The 24,384-nt window shown below is 36.6% G+C and overlaps 1 protein-coding gene across 2 annotated transcripts in view; it reads right to left on the bottom strand.

Moving 5' to 3' along the window:
* Window positions 1–22,268, bottom strand: part of LOC121410225 (NCK-interacting protein with SH3 domain-like) — a 39,836-nt gene extending 17,568 nt beyond the window's left edge. For both annotated transcript variants that reach the window (XR_005969289.1, XM_041602164.1), the window contains exons 1-6: window positions 22,189–22,268; window positions 7,892–8,176; window positions 5,671–6,217; window positions 3,098–3,268; window positions 2,570–2,656; window positions 2,085–2,304 (exon numbers count right to left, since the gene is read on the bottom strand). Coding sequence is in view for 1 of the 2 variants with exons in the window: in XM_041602164.1 (XP_041458098.1) it covers window positions 2,085–2,304; window positions 2,570–2,656; window positions 3,098–3,268; window positions 5,671–6,217; window positions 7,892–8,169 (1,303 nt within the window). In the remaining variant the exon portion in view is untranslated. The remainder of the gene's footprint in view (window positions 1–2,084; window positions 2,305–2,569; window positions 2,657–3,097; window positions 3,269–5,670; window positions 6,218–7,891; window positions 8,177–22,188) is intronic.
* Window positions 22,269–24,384: the final 2,116 nt, after the last annotated feature.

Below are 24,384 nucleotides of genomic sequence, written 5' to 3'. Positions count from 1 at the left end.
ATATTTTTGCAATGGGCTAGTTCTTAGCAATCAACAAATGCATTATATCATCTATGTCATCAGAATCTTGTTCATACAATAGGCTTCTTCTAAATGTGAATTAAGGACATTCCACAGTTAAAATGAAGTCCATGTCATTTTCACCAAATTTTACAGAGTTACTTTGGTATCTATGCATTATGAAAATGCAAAAAATTAAACAGTTTCATGTGCTTATTATTTTTCTTCAGGACTTCAAAGTCGCTGTACTGGTATTTTAATGACATGAAATGTTGCGCAATCAAGAGAATTATGCCTCTCTCAGACCTCACGAATTCACCAAATGAGTCCGAATCATCTTTACTCTGTCGATATGGCATCAAACTTTCAGGATATGTTACTGAGTGGATACCAAAGTAGGAGAATATCTTTTAATTGGCAAAATCATATCTATTTGGAGTCAGCAGTCCAAAATGTCTAAAATACGAATGGTTCCGTAGTTCTGCTCCAAAACATTCAAAATCCTTGTCATTTTCCTCATATTCTCTGAATTTGTAGATGAATTTATTCTGAAGACGTTAAAACATAAAAAAATATGGGGTCAATATGGTCGTTTTTAAACTATCAGTGTCCAAATAAGTTGCAAGTTGGCTTGAAACGGCCCAAAATGCGCCGAAAACATGCAAAATTCTGATAATTCTTTCAAAAATATCTAAATCTGTTTCTGTTCGTGGTAATTCCCGTAGGCACTCAGCAGGACAGCATTTTGCTGGTAAACGCCAAGCTGGTTTATAACCAATTACCTTGGAAACGTTTTACCTTTAGGTTAATTAGTCATAGTGGCTGACGTAATAGACGACAGATATCACTCTTGGGCCTTTTTATCAAAGTGGAGACGATGGCAGAGTTAGGATTCAAACTCACAACCTTGCGATTATGAGTCAAATGCTCTAACCACTGGACCACTTGATCCATAGTTCTGCTCCTAACTATTCAAAGTCCATGTCATTTTCCCCACACCCACCAGATTTGTAGATGAATATATTCTGAAGACATTAAAACATCAAAAATATGTGGTCCATGAGCTGTTTTAAACTATCAGTGTCCAAACTGTTGCAAATTGGCTTGAAACAGTGTAATACCATCCAAAATGTCTATAATGCGAATGGTTCTGTAGTTCTGCTCCCAAATATTCAAAATCCATGTCATTTTCATACTTTGCACATAGATTCTTTAGCACCTGAATATTTCAAATATGCAAAATTAACATGGGTCCATGTGCTTGATTTTGTGCTATAGAGCTTCAAAATTCAAATGGATGTTCTTAAGAATTGCGCATTCAAAAGAATTTGGCATTTTTAGACTTCACAAGATCACGATAAAGCTCCATTATATATAATCAATAATTGTATCCTAAAGATGGATTATTATTTTTTTTGGCTATTAATTGTTTGGTCTTTCAAGTCTAACAGCACTCTCAGTTCTTAAAATGTGCTAAAGATGACAAACACTCAACCTCAAAAATGTGAAATGTCAATAACAAACTTGAGAAGTACAAGAAAATGAGAAATGCTGCACTTTATTTGAAACCCATGTCATTTTCATCAAACTTTGCAAAGTTGTAGAGGAAGGTATACCTAAGAGGTGCAAACATTAAAAAATATGGGTTCATGTGCTTGTTTTCAAACTATCAGCGCTTTTATAAGAGCAAATGTGCTTTTAAAAACACCTAAAATGCAGAAAAAGCTTTGTATCTATGTGAAGAAAAATTCCAAACCACTCTACCATTTTATTCAAAATCGGGGTCATATTCGTCATACTTTGCAGCACTACAGAGTAAAGTATTTTGAAATTGTAAAGGAATTAAACAAAATGTTTTTTTTGGGGGAATAATTTCATTTTATTAGCTTCATAAAATAATACACCGGAACTGCAGTTAGTGCAGATAAGGAGAAAATCAGCTCATACCTAAAGCTGATTAATCAATTGTTCATCCATTGTGACATCAACGCGCAGAGTCTAAAATATGCGCAGATCACGAAGCGCACAAACATAACTGTGGAACGTCCTTAAAGTCATTCACTGAAGGGATGTGCTTGACTAACCATAATGACTGAACGGAATTGGTTCTCCAGTAGATAACAACATGGTAGCAACAAGAGCTGAATAGCAGAGTTTAGGGATGTTTTCCTGATCTGTTTTCATATCCCTAGCCAGTTCCACTACCAAGACTGAACTTAGAAGACTAGATAAAGCCTCACGATCAAGGTTACACAACGCTCCAAACACCTTCAGTAAGAGCATGCGAATAGATGACCGTTGTTCCTATATGCACATAAATGATGAAATATCATTCTAAACTTATTTCTGATTTCAAATTCTTTACCTTTGATTATATCAAACTTGATACTTCTTCAAAATTGCTCTCAAAATCAAATTGGGAAAAACAATCTTTACTACAATATAGGTGATTTTTGTTCCCTTGTTTCAGTACTTTAAATTCAAATAGTTGCTTCACAGCCATAGGCATTTACTTGGGTTTATGTAAGTAACTTTCTTAACTTGATACCAATAAACAAAGCCGACTTACCATTTGATAGTATAAAACCAGATTATGTATGTATTCAAAGTGATCCTTCTTAACCACTGCTTTACAAACTCGTGGATCTGCGTCACACTTGAGAGGAGCAAACAGATTTAGAAAAAAAATGTTTTTTAAAATGATGGAAGTGTTTTGTTTCTTATATAAGACAATAAAACAGAAGTAAATTAGGATTGAAGAATACATCTAGTTATACCTTGTTCTTGCATTAAATCATGACATATTCATTTACTTATTAACAAATAATACCAAACACTAGAAATATCACTAAAGGTGATTCCTCTGTCCCATACTGTTGCCATGGCAACATTTTTTCCAACATTTGGAAAATGGGTCTGGCCACTCTACGTTGGAGTCTAGTATTGTACTTAAGCACCAAAGTTTGTCCATGCAAATGAATAACATATTAACTATCATGACATCAAACAATAAAATCAGGAATACACTGACATATTTCTCGATTCATGTGTTCATTTCTCATATTTCATATTAACATTTAATAACACAATAGCTTACTAATATTGTGATGAGTTCTTTCAAGTGATCACTGATGATTTCTTCATCTTCATACAAAGCCCAACTTCTCTGCTGTGCATCGTCTTTACAAGCTGTTAATTCTTTAAAGATGACCTCTAACCTTTCATGGTCTCTGCTACCTTCAATAATGATATTAGAACTTGTCATATTCTGTATTGAAAAAAAAAGAACAATAATTTATATTTTTTAGAAATTTGGAGAAGCAAGTGTCAATAATTTGCATTCGATACCATCAATGATAAAAGTCTGTAAATGCTCAGGTCTAGTTTTAGGAGGATCCTAAACAATTTGAAAAAGATCTCTAGAACTAGTCATTAAAGGAAACCAAAACCCCAAGAAGAAAAATAATCTTATTGAATGAATAAAATGAGAGAAGAGCGATTCCGAGCAAAATTTATTTTGGTTATATTTCAAATATGGATCAAATTTTTCTGTCAAAACTTATATGGGATTTCATAAAAACAAAAGGGGAACATAATTAGCTTCCCCAAAAAATTCTTATGCGTCTCCTTATAGGAGAATATAGGAAGAGAGCGGTGTTGGCTCAGTCGGTAACGCGTCTGCCCATCAAACCAAAGATCGTGGGTTCGAGTCCACCCCGGGCGGATGACTGAAGCCAGTGCGTTGTGTGTAAATGTCTCTCCCATGTTTCATAGATGCAGGCTATGTTACAATGGAAAACACTCTGTCCCTAGGATAGGACGTTAAATGGAGGCCCCGTGTAGAGGAGAGTCACCACCTTTGCACATTAAGAACCCATTGCACTATTCGTATAAGAGTAGGGGGAAACCCCGGTGTAGTGGTCCACCTGCATTCCCCCCAATCAGTTATATCGGGAGGAGAGACCTGCGGGTCACAGTGATTCAGTTTGCTTTTCGCCTCCCAGGCACAGGTGACGCCAAACAAATAATAACAATAGAGAATCCAAACCATACAAAAAATTCTATACATGGGACTACATATATTGTTTTTCACTTAATTTCAATTTAACAGATAACTATTGCTTGTTTTGTCAAATTTTCTTTCGGATAATCTGAAGGTCATCATTTTACATCATTTCAAAGAAAATTTTAAAACATAAGTTCATTTTACATGTCACTCCATAACCGGTTATGGGTTTATGTTTTAAGTTGTCAAATTTAATGAAAAAATACACAAATTTTTAATGTACAATGTAATGCAGCATATTAAAGCTATAACAACATAGAATCCAATCAATAACTCAACATTGTGATAGCCATTTAAAGTTCACAGAGTTTGAGCAATATGTTTTCTCCTCAAATATGCATGAATATTTATATCTCATTAATTCAGTGGATCAAAATAACAAATGTCATTATTTTGAAAAGTGGGTTTCAGCAACTACTGTCAGCAGTAGCAGACCGTGACCCGGAGGAGACAAAGCATGGGGGGGGCACTGCATTGTTTGTGAACAATGCTGTGCCCCCCCAATGCTTTGTCTCCTCCGGGTCACGGTCCGCCACTGACTGTCAGGTACCATTTCTTTGCAAATAACTATTTAAATATGGGTGATATCTTTGTTTGAATGCTAAAAACTTGTTTCTGAATGTCAATCTGTTACCTTGGAACTGCCCAGAAACAATTTTATAAAAGTTTCATCAAAATTGGTTTTGAAATAAGCAAGTTATGGATGTTTAAAAGGTGTTGTTGTACTTTCTATGGGGATCCTTAAATTGCCAAACATGATTCAAAATGGCTGATTTTGTGGACAACTCTCCATTTGTTTTGTACACAAGTTTTCAGATTCTTCCCTTTATTTTTATAATTTTACATTATCTCCTCCTGACCTTCACATATGTGATGTGAATGATATTTCCCATGACATATGATGTGCTCAGAAGTAGGCAAGATGCAATTTGAAAGATAATGAAGAAAATCTGAAAATTTGTGTACAAAACAAATGGAGAGTTGTCCACAAAGTCAGCCATATTGAAGCACATTTGCCAATTTGAGGATCCCCATAGAAAGTACAAGACTTTTAAACGTCCATAACTTGATTATTTCATAACCGGTTTTGATGAAACATATTTTTAAAATGTTCCTCTCATTTTATTATTTCCAATAAGATTGCTTTTCTTCTTGGGTTTTGGTTTCCTTTAACAAGAGAAAAGCAGATCTACGAACGTTTAATTTTTCTTATCTAGATGAATAAGAATATGAATAAATTAGAGGTGAAGTAAGGTCAATTGTAGACTGATAAATCCACTGTTTTGGATGACACAGATGGATGGCGACCATTGGGCATGTAATGGTGCAGCTCTACTACAGCGTATAAGGAGAAAGGGTACACTTTTGCACCCTCCTCTATGACTCTTGAATTTTGCTTTCGAAGGGGGAGAAAAAAAGAAATAATCAGGATGAATTTATATCAAATACAATTAGCTCACCACCTTTCTGAAAAATATGCTGGAAAACAGCAAATTGTATTCATTCACAATAAATGAAAGTAGACTACTACTCCAATGACAAAAGACATGAGATAACATTAATTTTCTGTGATTGTATGTAATGTATAAGGTAACTCTACTCACAAGATCACTAGTCAAACTTGAGAGAATTGCAGCCATGACATTTGCAACTTGAGGTACTGCAGATCCAACTCCTTGCAAGATGATTCTCACTGCTTGTTTTGACATGTCATAGCTCAAATTAGTTTCTGTTCTGACCTCCTCTACGAGTTCACCAAGTAGACCCTTTGGTATGACAGGTTCGGAGGATCCTGAACTGTTGTTACTTGACATTTCCCTGTCAGATTTAGTTGATGACATTAGTGTAGAAGATGCTAATGTTTGGCTTGAATCTTGTGAGTCAGTTTGATCTTGAGGGCTTTGCTTCGTACTTTCATTCCTTTGGGGTGGCTTAGGGGCAGCTCTAGTTTTTGTTGATGACCTAGGAGTGCGAGATAATCCTGCTGCTTGTTCTGGTTGTGTTGGAGACTTATTTTGTATAGGAGGTGAAGGTGCTCTTCGCAGCTCAGTAGAAGTCTGTCTAGGAAGGTCTGGGGCTTTTCTTTTGGGTTGTTTATCTGATGACACAGAATTGCCTTGCAGAATAGACTGCCGATGTTGAACAAGCTTCCTGTTTGAAAAAAAAACTTGCGAAAATTATTAATGAAAAATAATTTAGAAATTGTATACATAAATCATCTGGGTGGTGTTGTTCTTTTCAACTTTATTTTCTGAATTGGTGGTAGCAGAATAGTACTGGGTATGCTAGCATTTAACAAATAAAAATTTCTTATGATTAAAACACCTCTTTTTATCATAACTATCCAAATTTACATGAGCCTTGCTTGAAAACCATACACTTTTTCCGATGTGCATACAATACAGCTGTATGTTCCCTAAGTATGAAGGAATCAAAATGTAATACACAATACGGATAACAATCAACATACTAACAGGGTTACTCCAAGCTAAAAATTGCATGATTGAACAGATCAGGCTGAAAAGTTGACAAAAATTGGATGAGAGATATAGTATAATACCCATAAAACATCTTAAAGAAACCATAAGGTTTATATTATGAGAAAGACAATCTCTTCAAACTTTAGTTGAAATAATAAGGCCTATTTATGGTGGGGTAAACATGACAACCTGATATTTGATTTAGGTATTCAGAGATCAAAACATAAGTTATTTAGGGTCCAATTTGAATGTCCTCTTGTACACAAGCATGATGTCCATATTGCAGGGATGTCAGTGGCATATGTCTCTAGGGTCTGAATTTTTTTTTTGAAGTAAGATTATGCAAGTGTTGTGCATGACACAACCCCAAAACACAAGCGCAAATAAGTCACATCAGCTGGGGTCCCTTGAAAAGTGAAAGCTCTAGATGCTCTCTGTTGCAATCTGGGCATATCTGAGGGGTCTTTCCTCCTCAAATTTAATATTTTATGGGTAGATCTCTTTCTGATATATTTTCTATCATTCAAAGTAAAAAATGAATAAGAACAAGGCTCATATTAAACTCATTTTAAATTGTAATTCAAGCCATCAAATTTATTGTTCACACCAGTGACTCTCCATTTTTATAGGTGATGTAGTCAAATAGAGATGAAAAATTTGAATTGGTAGTGTCAAAGTAATTGAAGTTGAAATGAAGCCCAGCGCTAAAGCTGAGCTAGCAGTTGTGTCTGCAAGAGGGTGCTCGTGAGCACTGCTCGCCTGCCCCACCGGCCATGCCCATCTAGGATGAGAGCGCCTGCTCGTTCAACACCAGTACATGCACCACTGCTGACATGGCATGGTCGCAAGTAGCAAAACTAACCAAAAAAGTTGCATACTAACAAGATAAATGTCCTGAATAATGTCCTTTGAAAGGAGCTTCAAGGGCTCCAAAGTGTCAATTACATGCTGTAAACTAAAAAATTGCACACAATAGAGATAACTTGTTTTCATTTCAGTCGTTTTGAGATATATGCGCATGCAAATGCATATAACTATAACGTGTGATTAGGACACTGCAAGAAACACCCTTGGAGAAGTATAATTTTTGTTTTGGCTGTCTCATAATTTGCTTGCTGTATTTTTTGTTGTAGTTTATTCTCTATTATATTTTCCGGCTAATCAGTGGTGGGATCAAAGGAAAAGGTGCACGATTATTGACAAAGCCGGAATTCACGGTAAAAAACATGGAAAGCAGGAATTCTGGAAAAACTGGCATCTCTGCCATATTGAAATAACAGTGTCCCAGTAGCCCCCCTCCCCCTCCTCCTTGGGACTAGCAAAACCAAGTTAAATATCTACATACTGTAAATTATCCCGCTGTTGGTGTGAAAGTGAGCCTCCTTTCTCGGTAGCAGCCAGATGAATGAATTCAATTGCTCTCTCAATGGATCTGAGTACTTCATCTTTGGATGCTTGACCTTTTTCCATATAGTTGGCAGGAACATACCCAGTCTGGCCCAAATGATTCATAACATGCCACCAGTGTTGGTCTGTTTTATCAAGAAGAGTGAAATCCTCACCTTCTCTGAAGCTCAATGATGTTGAGTCTTTGGAGTTGAAGGAAAAGGCTGCACGATACATGGTCAGACTACAAAGATCATGAGGTACAAAGAAATTAATTAATAACAATCCGATCATTGCAGTGAAGCCAAATTACACATAAGTGTATGACATTACAAATGAATGACAAGAATGGATCAGGAAGCACACACATTATTCAAATAATATTTATGAACAGATGTAGGGTAAAGATTATTATCTTGTCATATTTCATTTCGACATAGATTAGAACTTATTCACAGCACAAGCGAGGAAGTCAAGAGGTCATCATGGTTATAGGATGAAGTTGGATTAAAACAAATTTCTTGGTTTGATATTAGGAATTACTTTTTCCAGCAACAGAGTTGTTGTAGATATGTGGAATAGTCTTCCCGATAGTGTAATATCAGCTCCTTCAGTCAACTCATTCAAAAATCATCTTGATGCTTGAGCCAGGCAGTGGCAGTGTAGATCTAGGTTGTTGTTATTATCTTTGTTTTCTCCACTGCATTCCAGTCTCCATTAACTTACACACTTCTGAGTGACACTGACAGTCCTTTCTTGTTTTAACTCAATTTATTTGTTCATCAATGTCATGGATAATGCACTACCACCAGAGATACTGTGATTGATGAACATGTACTAATGCCTACAGTACACCATCATAAATATAAAGTTAAGTTAAGCGAGAGGGCACTCACACTAGTGTGAGGTTAGTATTAGAATGATGGGGTGTCCATCATTCTAATACTTTGTGGACATTTAAAAAATATTCATCGTGCTTAAATTTTTTCACAATTTATACAAAACCGATTTAAAAAAAAGCTACCACATTGACGGCAAGATCATTAACTATAAAATCATTGACAAAAATGTTAAGTAGGTCAAGGGGTCTTGCCCATATTGCGATCTCAAAATTCTTTTCTGATTGATGAATGCGCGCTGTGCTGGAAATCCGTTCAGAAAAAGTGTGACCTAACTTCACTGACCAAAGTTTTGTGGAGATTTAAACCAAAAAAATCGAGCTAAAAAAATGAGATATTTATATCAGATGGACAGCAAATGCTATAGAATCTGTCAGTAGCCTATGTTTTACTTACATTTTTTATGATGCAAAAAGATGATATCGTGATGCCTGTTGGGAAGTTGAAATTTTTTTTGGAATGGGCGCTGATGACGCCGATCTTTTGTCAATCTTTTTAATAATGAACTCATCTTTCAGAAACTTTGGCTTGAGGGTAATTTTAGGTCGCTCTTCATGTTGATGTCAGACTTTTTAGATATTCAATAGTTTTTTAGATGGACACACAATTTTGACTCACTATCATATACATATACTAACCTCGCACCACTCATTCAATGAACAAGGTTTAATATCATAACCTTGTTCTGTGTTACTATTCCGTGTGGTGAAATGAGGTTGGCAATGTTTGTCTTATTTTTTCTTGTTTTGGGGGGACAAAAGCTTGATTTTTTTAACAATACTGTCAGTGTCCATTACAGCCATTCATCATATAACTTGTTTCTTCAAGTAAATTGAAGTCTTTTAATTATTTTTTCTAATTCAAATAGAGATTAAAAAATGACAACTTTTTTGAACTTTTATTTTTCATTGATAGAGGGCCTGAACAAAAATATGCCAAAAATTGAATTTATCGAGAGCTCCGGTGAATACAAAATATTCCCACATTACTAATGAAAAAAAGATTGCAACTGTATGAAAATTGGCATTTTTGTTTACATAAGTGGCATTTTAATGAATGTTTATTTGTATGTTACACTGCATAGTAGATGTACGTCTACATTTAGGGTGGCAGGGCGAGCACAAGACAGCTGGCAGCCGTCTGTTTCAAGGAGTTTTTTAACATTTAAAAAATTATTTCTTCTCGTACACAGATGGCTCGTGATCATGCAGCCGACATTAGAGGGTTTACATGCAAATTCCCCCGTAGGGGCTCATCGATTTTCGTATTTCATAAAAATATATAAAAAGAACTGGACCAAAATAAAGATTATTATTCTGTTTTGGCCTGAAGTGCATCAAAACAGGAAAAAATAAAGCTGAAAGGAAAAAAAATCAGCAACTTACATGTACTTTGGCTGTCGTGCAACTCCCATTTCCCTGGTTTATCCAAACTTAACACATAAACATATGGCCATTGAGTCGCTGTACAGATTGAGTTAGAACTTTGGTCTCTGTAATTGATGAGTGGAGCCAACGGAGTTCAGCGGAACAACCAATATAGCAGAGACCGAAGCTTTTGGTCCATGCACACACGTGCAAGTGCTTTGAACCATCACCGAGAACCGTGTATGGCAGTGGATTTCTACCTAACTTTAGTGGGTCACGTGTGCTGCGACGTCACTTCTGGCGTCCACAACACATGGCTCGATTTTTCTGTGCATGGCAGCATGTAATGAACCCTTGAGTGGCGAGTAGCCTGCAGGCTACGTCATTTACTGACGTAGGCTTACTCTCCACGAAGCCTAGGATGGGATGCTATGCCTCTATGCGCATCAAGTATTCTGGATACAACAATGTTGCTCCAAAATACTTTTCTTTAAGGTTTTGAGCCCAAACTTATGTTAATGGGCTAAAATATATTACCAGCATTTATGTAGCCTTGAGGACTCCATGATGATATTTTTTAACTCTTTCCATGTGCATAAGCGAGACCTCCACACCCGGATGGATTTTGCTAGGAAATCCATATTTACAGGGTGAAATCGGTTTATAGGTGTGAATTTTATTGATGTTTGAACCTTCAAACACCTAATGCGTATGAAGGGATAAAAAATATTTCACTATGAATGGCAACAAGGTGATTTTGTGTCTCGCCCACTCATAAAAATAACCAGAATTATTGTGATTTGCGAGGGCACGCAACAGAATTGTATCAAAATTTCATTGTGAAATGACTGGGATGGAATAACACTTGTCATAAGATAATTGCATGTAAACTTTAATGTTGACCTGAAAATGAACTTTGAACATACCATGTGACCTCCCACCACAATAGCATGCAGGTCCCCTAAGTATGTAGCAGCTCATGTTAGCTGTGGTCTGTTTGTTAAATAATATTGCAGTTTAGATAGACTTGTAAATAAGGCTCATTTTGGTTTTAATTCCGTTAGCGCAACCACCTAGTTCTATTGACCTTAATCTTTTCCTTCAGCTCCTTTGTTTACAAACAATAAAATTCTTCTACGCTCTTTACGTGACCTCTTTAGGTCCACATGAGTTTTGGTTGTTTCTCGCCACGCACGTGCCTGTTTTTTTATGCCAGCATTCCTTCCTTCTGACATTTCCTTGACTGGCGGTGGTTGCGGTAGCGATGTACGTTCCTGATGTACGTACCTGGTGTTACCTCCAAAAGTCAACTTTTGGAGGTAATTTTATGCTTGTAATTCGTAGTTATCCATTTGTTTCTTTAAGAAATTGTATTAGATAGAGAGATTCTTTAATTATTGTCCTTAGTCTTATTCTAGATTTCTGGCTAGCAATCAGTCTTTTCATATGGATAGATTTTTGATAAATAGCAAACACATTTAAGTCGATCCTTCTCAAACAATTTTCCTTTCTGTATTAGCTATGATTGGTTGGATTTTTTAGCTTTCTGATTGGTGCGTTTTACACCAATCTGATTGGACGAAAGTCTTGTTTGGTAGAAAATTTGGCTGATTGTTGGGAATGATCTCCAGAAGTTCGAGAATTAGCGTTTGGTCAACAAGGGCTCTGCTCTTAGCTCAGTTCATTATACCTTCGTCTTGGCAGCTTAGCTCAATGCACTGATCTTGCGTTGCCATTTGAGAACAATAATTCATTGATTTATTTCGCCAACCGCTTTAGACCTATTTACCGGTACTTCGAACTAGTCTCATATTGAGTGATTGACTTGAACTTCGACTGCTTTTAGTAATTGTCTTCTCATCATCAGACATTATCTTATTTGTCAACCTCATCATCGAACATTAGAGTTCAACGACATCAAACATTATCTTATTCGTCAACCTCATCATCAAATTTTAGTCGATCAACGACGTCGAGCATTATCTTATTCGTCAACCTCATCATCAAATTTTAGTTGATCACGACATCGAACATTGTCATTATCTTATTCATCAACCTCATCATTGAATTTCAGTCGATTATGACATCGAACATTGTCAATATCTTATTCGTCAACCTCATCATCGAACTTTAGTCGATCAACGACATCGAAGTCGAACATTGCCATTATCTTATTCGTCAACCTCGATCATCGAACCCAACCTCGAATCCTCATGTTTTTCTTCATCTGTTTTCACACCGGACTTTCATCTCTCTGATTTCGCTCGCCATGACCATTTCGCCTTAATTTCGGACATTTAACTTTTGGATCAAACAATCAGATTTTTAATACCTGGATATTTAATATTTTCTACATAGATTTCTCGGATCATTATTTTTCCTTTGCACAACTTATGTAAGTAATTCTAAATAGCAGCGGTCTGTCGCTATAGAAATAGACCACTTTATTATTGCTTTTGTAATTTCTTGATTGTAAATAGCGGCGGTCTTTCGCTATAGAAATAGACCACCTTAGCCTATTTCTTTTCGAAATTTCTTGATTGTAAAAATACCAATTTACAAGCTACTTTGATCACAATTTGATGTGTTGAATCTCCTTGGAATTATTAATAAAAATAACGAGATCCTGAGAAGAGGACTTTATACTTTGTAGTTCACTTTGTTTTATTTCGTTTTGGTTATTTTTTCTATCTTTATTTTTATAGACATCCCATACAATTTATTGATTTTTGGTACCATGCCCTGACCCCCTCAGGGGCTCTCGTTAAAAGTACATCTACCATCCAAGTTTGGTTGAAAAGTGATTTACGGTTGCGGAGTTATGTGTCATAAGAGTCTTGCACGGAAACTTTAACGTTGACCTGAAAATGACCTTCGACCTTATCATGTGACCTCCCACTGCAGCATGACATGCAGGTCTCATAACTACATCGACAATCCAGGTTTTGGTGAAATATGACTTCCGGTTGCGGAGTTAGGTGTCTTAAGAGAGTCTTGCATGAAACTTGACCTGAAAATGGCTTTTGACCTTAACATGTGAACTCTGACTGCAGCATTACATGCAGGACTCCTAAGTTATCTACCATCCAAGTTTGGATGAAGAGTGACTTACGGTTGCGGAGTTAGGTGTCACAAGAGAGTCTTGCATATAAACTTTAACATTGACATGAAAATCACCTTTGACCTTAACATGTGACCTCCAACTGCAGCATATCATGCAGATCCCCCAAGTCCATCTACAACCTAGTTTGGTTGAAAAGTGACTTACGGTTGCAGAGTTTGGTGTCATAAGAGAGTCTTGCATGTAAACTTTAACACTGACCTGAAAATGACCTTTCACCCTACCATGTGACCTCTGACTGCAGCATTACATGCAGGTCCCCTAAGTCCATCTACCATCCAAGCTTGGTTGAAAAGTGACTTACGGTTGTGGAATTATGTGTAATAAGGTTTGTGACAGGCGACGGATGGACAGATGACGAACATTTTGGTCTCGCCTTCACCTCTGGTGGGCGAGACAAAAATGAGAGGTTTCTAACCAGATCCCTCGATCCGTTTGTCAACAAAGCAAATACAATAGGTCTGACCCTTGAACCGCTTCGTTATGACATACCTTCGATTAGTGATGTTACAAAATGCTTTTTTGAAGTACAATTTATAGATATAAATCATTATTTAACAAATACTAAAACTACTAAAATTTAAAACATGATTATGAATATTAAAACTAGAGATGCTCTGCGGGTCGCGCAGCCGAGAACATGTATCCCCCGAACACACCGCGTCATCGTCATTGCGATATATAGAGCTCACACAGAAATTTGACAAATAAATACAATTATCATGGCGACAATGACCCTTGCATGCAGGTCCCCCAAGCCCATCTACCATCCAAGTATGGTTGAAAAGGGACCTAGAATAAAAGCCGTCACTAAATAAAGGGGAGGTGCAACATCCCCTCCCACTAATGTGGATATCCTTGGCGAATCTATATGGCCGTCGGAGAATGAGGAAAAGCGGTGAGAGCAGAAACAAATAGAAGGGAAAATAGGACAGAAAAAGGGTAGAGAAAGAAGAGAATGAAAATAGAGTAAGCGGAACAAAAAATAATGGAAAATAAAATGGAGGAAAAAATAGTGAGAAATGTTGTATATGTATTAAAGTATAGGGGGGGCCGAGGGGCCCGGCTCCCCCCCCTTTTTGGCGAAGCAACCAAAAAAATAAAGGGATACAGAAAGAAAAAAAGAGAGTAGAAAAAAAAGGATACATAAGAGGAAGAAGACAAGTGAATAAAATAAGAAGAGGGGAAGACTTGGAAAATAATTTTTAAAATCTTTCATGTCACTATACAGTATAAAATATTTGTTTGCACTTCGTGCTCCCATTGCCTTCTAGGTGATTTACATATCTTGCTCAATATGGAGCTTATATATCAAATTTTGAAGTCAATATAAAAAACCTATTATCAGCTTGGAAAGTGAACTTTCGTTATTTTGTTTGATTTACAAATTGATTTTTAAAAAGTGCTCTGCAAAAATTTGTTTTATTTTCTGAACATTAACATTTTCTGCTCGCGCTGTGCGCTCGCAAAATTTGATTTGTCAGGTACCTGGTACCTATTATTTTTCTGTATTCCATAAAGTTCTTAAATATCCCTTTTTAGGTCATATTGTGTAAGTAACAGCTAGTGCTGCACACTCACATTTTTATTGATATGTTATATATATCTCAATATTGATTCTATCATAAACTACTTAAAATCCTGATTTCATGACATTTTAGAAAAGATTTTGGCTTGCGATTGGCGCTCTCACTGATTGTTAAAAATGTATGCATCTTATTCATTATTACAAAACTGCTTTAAATGTCCAGCTTTCAGGCCATAATAAACTAATTTTGTGCTCTCATTAGGCTTCAGATTAATCAAATTGTCCCTCTTTCTGAATGGAATATTGACTAAGTTTCATTTCGCACTTAGGAAGAGAAATAGGAAGTCATAATTTTCATATGACGTAATGTTCTTAGAATGACCCTGTCCTATGTCAAAACTCAAAGTAATAATGATGAAACATATCATCTTTTAAAGGTCAAGTCCACCCAAAAAAATTGTTGATTTGAATCAATAGAGAAAAATCAAACAAACATAACGCTGCAAATGTCATCGAAATCAGATGTAAAATAGTAAAGTTATGACATTTTTTAAGTTTCGCTTATTTTTCACAAAACAGTGATATGCACAACTCAGCGATATGCAAATGAGAGTCGATGATGTTCATCACTCACTATTTCGTTTGTTTTTTATTGTTTGAATAATAAAATATTTCAATTTTTACAAATTTTGACAATAAGGACCAACTTAACTTAACCTTAAAATGTTAAAATAATGGTAATTCCACATGTTCAGGGAGAAATAAAACTTTGGTTCACTTGACAAGGAGGAGAAAATTAGAATATTTCCTATAATGAAATACAAAAGAAATAGTGAGTGGGTGACGTCATCAGTTTGCCAATTTGCATACCGACCAGGATGTGCTTTGTGAAATTAAGCGAAATTTTAAAATGTCTTTCGTATTTTACATCCGATTTTTACGAAATTTTCAGTGTTTTGCTTGTTGGATTTTTCTCTTTTTTTCAAATCAACATTTTGTTGAGGTGGACTTGTCCTTTAACTGCGATTCATATACACCTCACAACTTTCTGACAAATTGCTTGAATTACAGAGCTTAAATTGACCCTTTTTCAGATCGGAATATCAAATATTTTGAGCTTGAGCTTCGCTTGCTTTATTGATTTTCATGATGGAAAAAGGTATTTAGAATGCCCAGATTCTAGGTCAAAATCTGAAACGCGCACGCATGTTTATTCAGATACGCAGCTTGTTCTCTATTTAAATCATCCAGTTTCAGATCACAATATAAAAAAAAAACAGCTCACGCTTTCCGCTAGCATTATTTATGTAGGAAGATTTCCAATTACTAATCCTTCTCATGATTTACAAAACATGAATAAAGTGTTCCATTTTTAGGTGTAACTCTCAAAATAATTAGCATATACAGCAAATTATTTATAATCACGTAATAAATTTTAGTATTTGTTAAATAATAATTTTTATCTATAAATTGTTCTTCAAAACGGCATCTCTAACCGGATGTACGTCATACATAAGCGGTTCAAGGGTCGATCCTATTGTATTTGCGTTTTGAACATTTGGATCGAGGGATCTAAACCACATCGGTCTGGTAAGAGACCTTCAATTTTTAACATTTTTTTAAACCTTCCTACGCATAAAATAAGGCGTAGAGATTAATAAAATCACAACAATTTACGTGATTTTTATATCAAGAGATGGATTTCCTAGGGAAATTCATCTGTGTTTACATGTGTCTTATACATATTGATCGGTAAGTGAAATGGAATTATTTTATGAGATTAGGCCTATATGGTTATGAATATGAAGCAAGATCGATTCGTGCAAGTGCATGGAAGTGGTTTATCTGGACTCCAGGAATCTCCAAATTCTGTTGAAGGATCAGCTCATAGAGAGCACTCACACATTGTACGAGGTTAGTATGTACTAACCTCGTACAATAGACCCGTGTTTGACCCTGGATTTCGAAGTAGTCGGCAAACATCGCTTCATTGCTGAAGTAATATTTGCAGAAACTCCTTCTCGCTACGCACCGGGGCTCTTGCCGAAAAGTAGCAATAGTTTATTAAATATGAAAATGATAATGAAATAATAATCATTAAAAAAAAAAAAATTCGCTTACCTCGGCCTCGAAAGTGACTTTGCTTGTCTCTTCCACGGAAGATTCAGCTCCTTGATTCAGCTCCTCGGTAATTTTATAACTGTATCTAAATTCTTTGAATGCGCAATCCTTATGATTAATTTACTAATTATGGGCACCAATGAATGAAATACCTTCAAAAACATAATTAAAGATTACTATAAATTGGTGACGATAACACTTATTTGCAATTACTTTAAAAAGATGACTGATAAAAAAAAAAGAAAATAATATACGTGCCTGGAAAGAAACCAGCAGTACAAGCTTTGACGAATGTCAATAATAGTACGTATACGGTATACCAAAGTCTATACAATGAAAAGATTGGACACTTCACGGACTTTGCGTAATGCCTTGCGTCGATAAATAGTGTAGGTGCCTATTCTTTCCCTTGTCGTGTCCTTGATATGAATATAAATCACGCGCCCTCTTCAGGAGAAAATTGATATTCACGCTGATTGATTTCTATCTCCGTGAAATCTTCACTAAAGATCAAGAAAATATACATATTTTTAGAAAGAAACTTTAAGAAGTCACGGAAGGATCTAAATGATTCGGTAAGTGTCATAGCAGGATGTGGAATACCAAATCATACATGATGTTTTATGTGGGCAAAAGCTCACTGTATTTTGGAAGTGTCGTGTGTGTCGCGTGCGTATGACTGATATTCCTTCGCACGCGAGATGATATGAACCCATGGCATGGGTGCATAGAGAGAGTTGCATGCATTGTGCCTTGAATTTACTGTGCCCGGGAGCAGTGATGCACCCATGGGTGGTGTTTACTAGGACTCATTAGGAGCATAACCTTGACTTGTTCATTGAATGAGTGATTGTGTGGGCGTGGCAGGTGCAGCTACAGTGACCGTTTCATGTCACTGTCACTGTCAGCACTGAAAAGTTGTCTTTGTCTGACAGTTACCATAGAAACAGTCAGGGACTAGTGTCATTCAACCAATAAAAACCAAGGATTTCACAAAACTAGTCAGCGCTGACAACTTTCAATTCATGAAACACCCACCGCCACTCCTAGTACCAATGAGGTCCAAACATTAACATGTATGGACCTCATAGGCGACATTACCCAAAAATATGGGTTAGACAATGCTGTTCTGATTTCCAACCCAAGACTTTGGTAAATGTACGCCTTAATACAAATTGGAGTTAAGTGATATGACTTTCATTTGGTGGGGAGACATTAAAAGTATTAATTAAGTAGTTCAAATTAAAATAGATTATCATTAAACTTACATTTCAGGCCCTTTTTGTTGATTTTCGGTGAGCGTTCCACACAGCTGCGACGAGTGATCAACTCCGAAGTGATACGCGAACTGGTCAGCTGATCGGTCAGGTGATCGGTAGATTATCTTTTTGTCAGACGTTCATAATTTATGTAAAGCGTATCAATCTTCAGTATCTTGATTCCAAAGTATCAGTATTGCAGATAAATGTCATTATTGATTTGCCGGAATCAGTGGCGGATCGGGGGGGTGGGGGTGGGGGTGAGCATTTCTGCCCGATCCCCCTATTGAGATTTGTAGTAAATATTTTGGAATTAAATACGTTGTTCATACTAGTTATGCGACCCCTCCCTTATGATGATCACAGCATTATTTGTAATGGGGATATTTCGTTCATAATTATTCTTGTCTCTTCTTTCTCTTTTTTAGCCTTTTTTTTGCTTGTTAAAACCTTTTTTCCTTTTTTTTTTTGGGGGGGGGCTCGCCAAATTTTACGTGGGTCAAAATTACCTTCATTTTTTTAGTGACAATCTTTTTTCATTTGTCCAGTTCTACGCGAGACAAAATTACCTTCGATCATTATTATAGTTAAAAACTTTTTTTTATTTTTTATTTATTTATTTTTTTTTTTTGGGGGGGGAGGTTGCCAAATATCACGCGAACGTTTTTCAGCTTTTACTGTTTTATTCGACTTATAATCAAATATTAAATGGGGCTTACCACAGTTTTTTTTTAAGTCAATTCATAAGAATATTCCTCCTCGGGATTTGAGCTTTCTTTCATGAAATATCAATTTTTTTCATGATTACCAAAAATACTTAAAAATTTTTTATCGGTGTATGCCTATAAAGCTTTAGCTCATGCGTTGCGCCTGCCATATTTTAATGCTGATCAACTTTATGCTTTTAATGAATTCCTAAAAACAATAAATTCTCAGATCATCAATTTTGTCGCAATCGAATAATTCGATTGCGTCTCTCTATCAGTTTTGAATATTCATAAAAAATATCAGCTCGTGCTTTTTGCTCATAATATTTTGATTAGTAAATTCTTCTCTTATATAATCGAGTCGGATAGATAGATAGATAACTAGAGAGAGAGAGTTGGGGGGGGGGGTCCCTCAGCTACTTGTCCACGCTTATTTGTTATTATTTGTTATTATGCTCATGTTGTGAGAGCTTTGTGTTTTCACATTTTTTTCTTTTTCAACCTTTTTATTGTCTCGGAGCTTCCCTCTATTTCTTTACACTATATAATGTAGTCCTTTTTACCTCATTGTTTCAATCATTGGCGGCGGAAGCCCCAAATTTTAGGAGGAGACAACCTAAAAAATTTTGACAAGCAAAAAAAAAAAGGCTCTCAACCCAAACATTTTAGGGGGGACGTAGGAAAATAAATTGACAAGCAAAAAAAAAAAAAGGTCAACAACAAATTTAGGGGGGAACGTCCCCGCTTCCGCCGCCTATGGTTTCAATTCTTTTTTTGTTCTCATTTCAATGAAAACATCATTATTAAACTGACGTAGAAGACTTTATTACGAAATTTTGACATTGTTTTGTTTCATTTGTTTGGCTTTCTTTTTTTCTTCTCCTCATCTTCTTTTTCTTCTTACTTTTTCCCTTTCCTTATTTTCTCTTCAGTATTTCATTCAGGTATCCGCCAATTTATACAACACCAAGCATATAGAGGCGGATAATCAGTGAGGGAGCATGACGGTGTGCCGCTCTAAAAAAAAGGAGGAATATTGGAAGAAAAAAAAAGAAGGGATGGGGAAAAAATAAAGAAAAAAAAAAGATGATGATGGCAATGACGATGATGAAAATTATCTTGGTGATGATGATGGTTGTGGTGACGGTTGTGGTGATGATGATGGTGATGCTAATGATAGTGGTGATGATGATGATGACGAGATGTAATTTTGTTATTTTGTCTTTGAAAAAATTAAGTAGTGCAAAGTTGAATTCATTTAAAGTTTATTATGAAAATAGCAGAAAAAAAAATTGGTATGCGTTCGAGGAAAATCCATCCCCCACCAATCTTTTTCAAAGGTAAGATTTTTTTGCCCGGGGGGGGCCACTTCCATTCACGAGTGGATACCATGCGCGACCATGGGGTCTCGAAAAGCACCCTAAACACGTAATTTCCATATTCTGAAAATGCACCCCTTAACAAGTATTGGCGTGTGAAACCCTACCCTTAACAAGTATTGGAAACAAAACGATACTCTTGGCAAATATTCCCTGAAATGAACCCCTAAACAAGTACAGGAATGTTTTATTGTTACGGGTCCTTCGGTCGTCGGCTTTACCTTATTTGGTTTAGTACGACCCCACCTTCTACACCTCGCGCAAATCGGACTCTAAACACGAAGTGTTGGAGCAAAAAGGACATCCTTTATAAAACATTTTGATTTTGTTTTATCATCCCCGCAAATTAGACCCTAAACACGACGGTTTTCCTAGCGAATTAATAGATACCCTTTTTTCGTTATTTTTGTGTTTTTGACACCCTTATCACGTTACGTAGGTAACGTGCCCTATCGTGAAAAGGACATCCTTTTTACGTTTTTTTTTGGTCGCGCATGGTATCCACTCGTCAATGTAAGTGGCCCCCCCCCCGGGTTTTTTGTGACGGCGTAGGCCTTTGCAAGCAGCTATTATTATGGTAAAAAAGTAAATGAAATGTCAAGAAATACATGATAATGATTTTTATGGTACATTTTAGTAGGCCTATATCAATTCATACTTGTTATCAAAAGAAAAAAGTGGGTCGTTACGGACCATTAAAAATGGGAAATTTGGGCATTTTATATTTAGGATAGAGCAACTGCTCGTTATAGACGTCACAATAAATCAAGCATTCTAAATTCTATCAACTCCATTTTTTGTCAAATAACACCTTCATCGATATTTTGAAATGATTTTTCTCATATTTTCATCATCTTTTTATCAGGGTGAAATTCCCCTTTAATTTACAAAACAGATTCGCAAACAATATCAAGAGTAGTGGGAGGCAAGGGTGGAAATCTAAGGTAGGGGACCAGGGGCTGGAAAACAGGCAAAAAAAAAACAAAAACAAACTAACAAAAAAAAAAAGGAAGGTTTATCACCCCCAAAAGAAGGTCGTCTCGTCCAAAATACATGTTTTACTTCGATTTAAATGATGTAGGCCTATTTCTTTCCATCATATATAAAAGAACAAAAATAGTAGGGGGACATTTGATAATGTACGTGCCCCTACTATTTTGGGTTAGGGGGAAGTGTCCCCCTGGGATTTGCGCCCATGTGGGTGGGGGGTGTTGCACCTCCTTTCGGAATCATTATGGAACAGTGTGAATAGTCGCTGTGATTTCGATCTCATACCTATAAAAAAAAATAGAACAGAAGAACGCCTTGACCACAGGCCAAAATGCCTAACAATTTTTCCGCGGCATTAGCGACTCTCGTAAGGGGCGCTCCATTTATAAATAAAGTTGCATGTGTAGCTGTCTATGGCAACAGAATCTATCGCAGAATTGAAGCCAGAAGCGTGGGAATTTTCAAGAAAATTCAAGAAAAGAACCGGTGAGTACCGATTTAACAGTACTAATCTAATTAGTTACATGTATTGAATTATAAGAATATTCAATTTTTCGTGAAACAAAGCTTAGTTCTAAGCTAGGGCGGCCCAAATGCGCGTGAGTGGAGTCCCAGTTTCTTAACACGGGTAAGTATTGCGTTGTCGCCTAGAGTGCCCACCGCCACACCGGGACGGGTAGGCTCTCTGTTATTGACACAGCACAAAATGGCATTAACGGGACCGAGGTAATCTCACTTAACAAGCAACTCGACGATCGACATACGCATGAAGTTGTAATGTAAACTACATGGTTATATCATATAAGTAAACATCAATATAAATAAATTTACATTTCATGGAAATTCAAGAATGTCGGATAAAATGGTAGTATAGTAGTCTCTTACGTTTTATCACTAAGACTAAGTAAGACTAGACCTCGATCTGAATTGTTCGAAGATTCGTACCGTACCGTGTAGAGACTATGGCAAGCTAGTAACGTAAATGTCTTCCGTGTGGGTTATTTTTTAAATTAAAAAGTATGTTTGTCTCTTTCTCCAATTTACAAAAAATGTAGTGACATGACAAACGAAATGGCACAATTGAAAATTTTGTGTTATTTATTTATTTAATTCACATCTTTATACAAGGTACCCAATTTAGAATTACATGATAAAAACATAAACAAAGACAAGAAGCTGGGGCCGCGCGGAATTAGAGGGGGTGGGGGCTTCAGCCCCCCACTTTTCTCTAAAACCGTGCATGTACAAAAATGTAAAAATGACCATATCATATGATTGTGATTTTTTGCATGATCAGTCCCCACCTATTCCGCGGCACATGCTTGGGGAAAAGACGATCATTTAATATAAGCCTGTGTTTGGAATATTACCACCGATTACAAAACAATAAAATATGTCTCTCTTTAGAAAATAACGGTGGAGATCTACCGTAACCATGGTAGCCAGGACCATAAAAAGTCAAATAGACTGTTGGCGCGATGTATTGCAAACGAATTAAATCAACCCGATAACCAATCCATGCAGTTTCCCCAGGTTCTCTGTTTTAAGTTTGCGTTAAAATTGGGGTTTTATACTAAGCTAAGAACATCCATTCTACATATCATCATATCGTCATTATTATCATCATATGATACTATTACTACTATTACTACTACTACTACTACTGGCTACGTACTACTACTACTACTACTACTACTACTACTACTACTACTACTACTACTACTACTACTACTACTACTACTACTACTACTACTACTACTGGCTACGTACTACTACTACTACTACTACTACTACTACTACTACTACTACTACTACTACTACTACTACTACTACTACTACTACTACTACTACTACTACTACTACTACTACTACTACTACTACTACTACTACTCCTACTACTACTACAACAACAACAGGTACTACTACCCGGGACTACTACTACTACTACAACTACGTACTACTACTACTACTACTACAACAACCCGGGACTACTACTACTACTACTACTACTTCTACTACTACCACCCTAGCTACTACTACTACTACTACTACTACTACTACTACAACAACAACAGGTACTACCCGGGACTACTACTACTACTACTTCTACTACTACTACTACTACTACTACTACCAGGGGCGGATCCAGGATTTTGAAATAGGGGGGGGGGCGCCAGCGGCGAGGGAGCGAAGCGACCGAGCGGGGGAGGGTGTGGGAGGGGGGTACCCCCCTCCCACGGCAAGGACTTTTTCAAAAAATCATGTCCAATAGTCGTATTTTGAGAGCACCTTTAGAAGAAAAATGCACACTTAAATCACTGTAACTTCATGAATAAAAGACATATACTGACTCAATTAGGAGCTGGTTTCCAGTCACACACCGTATAAGCGGTCATTCAAAACATACATTTGGCAAAGGCTCTTCACTTGCTTGCATCGTGTGATTGAAACGTCAAATTTAAATGATACGAAACTGAGACTTGTAATCGATAAGTTCCGAATAATCCATTCTGTTTATTGTCATTTGTGTATTTACATTGTGTGTTTCAAACGAGAATTGTTTAGTCGTATGGCAACATGCATAAAATTTGGTTCTTTTTTCCCCAAAATGCACAGTAAATTGTTACAAGCTACAGAAAAAAACGACATCATCTTCTGGTAATCAACCTTTTCCCAGAGGTCGTCTCCCCCTAGATTTTTAAAACTGTTTTTTTTTTCGATTTTGCTGGCAATTTTTTTTAAAAGATATATTGTAATCAGCAAACCTATAGATTATCAAACATTAAAAATGGGGTAAGGGGGGGTTAATGTCAAAATTTTTACTTTTTAACAATACACAATGTGTCCTCGGGACGTTTTTCCCCAGCACGAAAGTATTTTTTTCTCCTACAACCCCCACCCCCCCCCCCCCGTCACATAAAATCTTCTCTCCTTACGCTGACATATAGCTGCCTATACACAGCAAACGCGGAGTAGGGTCGACTGGTGATTGAGAATATACAATTTTGCTCCTTGATCAGTGGCGTACCGTGGGTCACGGCATTGGGGGGGGGGGGGGCACCAGTAAAAATTTCGGGTCAC

This window comes from Lytechinus variegatus, chromosome 3 (assembly GCF_018143015.1).
Source record: "Lytechinus variegatus isolate NC3 chromosome 3, Lvar_3.0, whole genome shotgun sequence".
Lineage (NCBI taxonomy): Eukaryota > Metazoa > Echinodermata > Echinoidea > Temnopleuroida > Toxopneustidae > Lytechinus > Lytechinus variegatus.
This window is presented reverse-complemented; position numbering and strand designations above follow the sequence as displayed.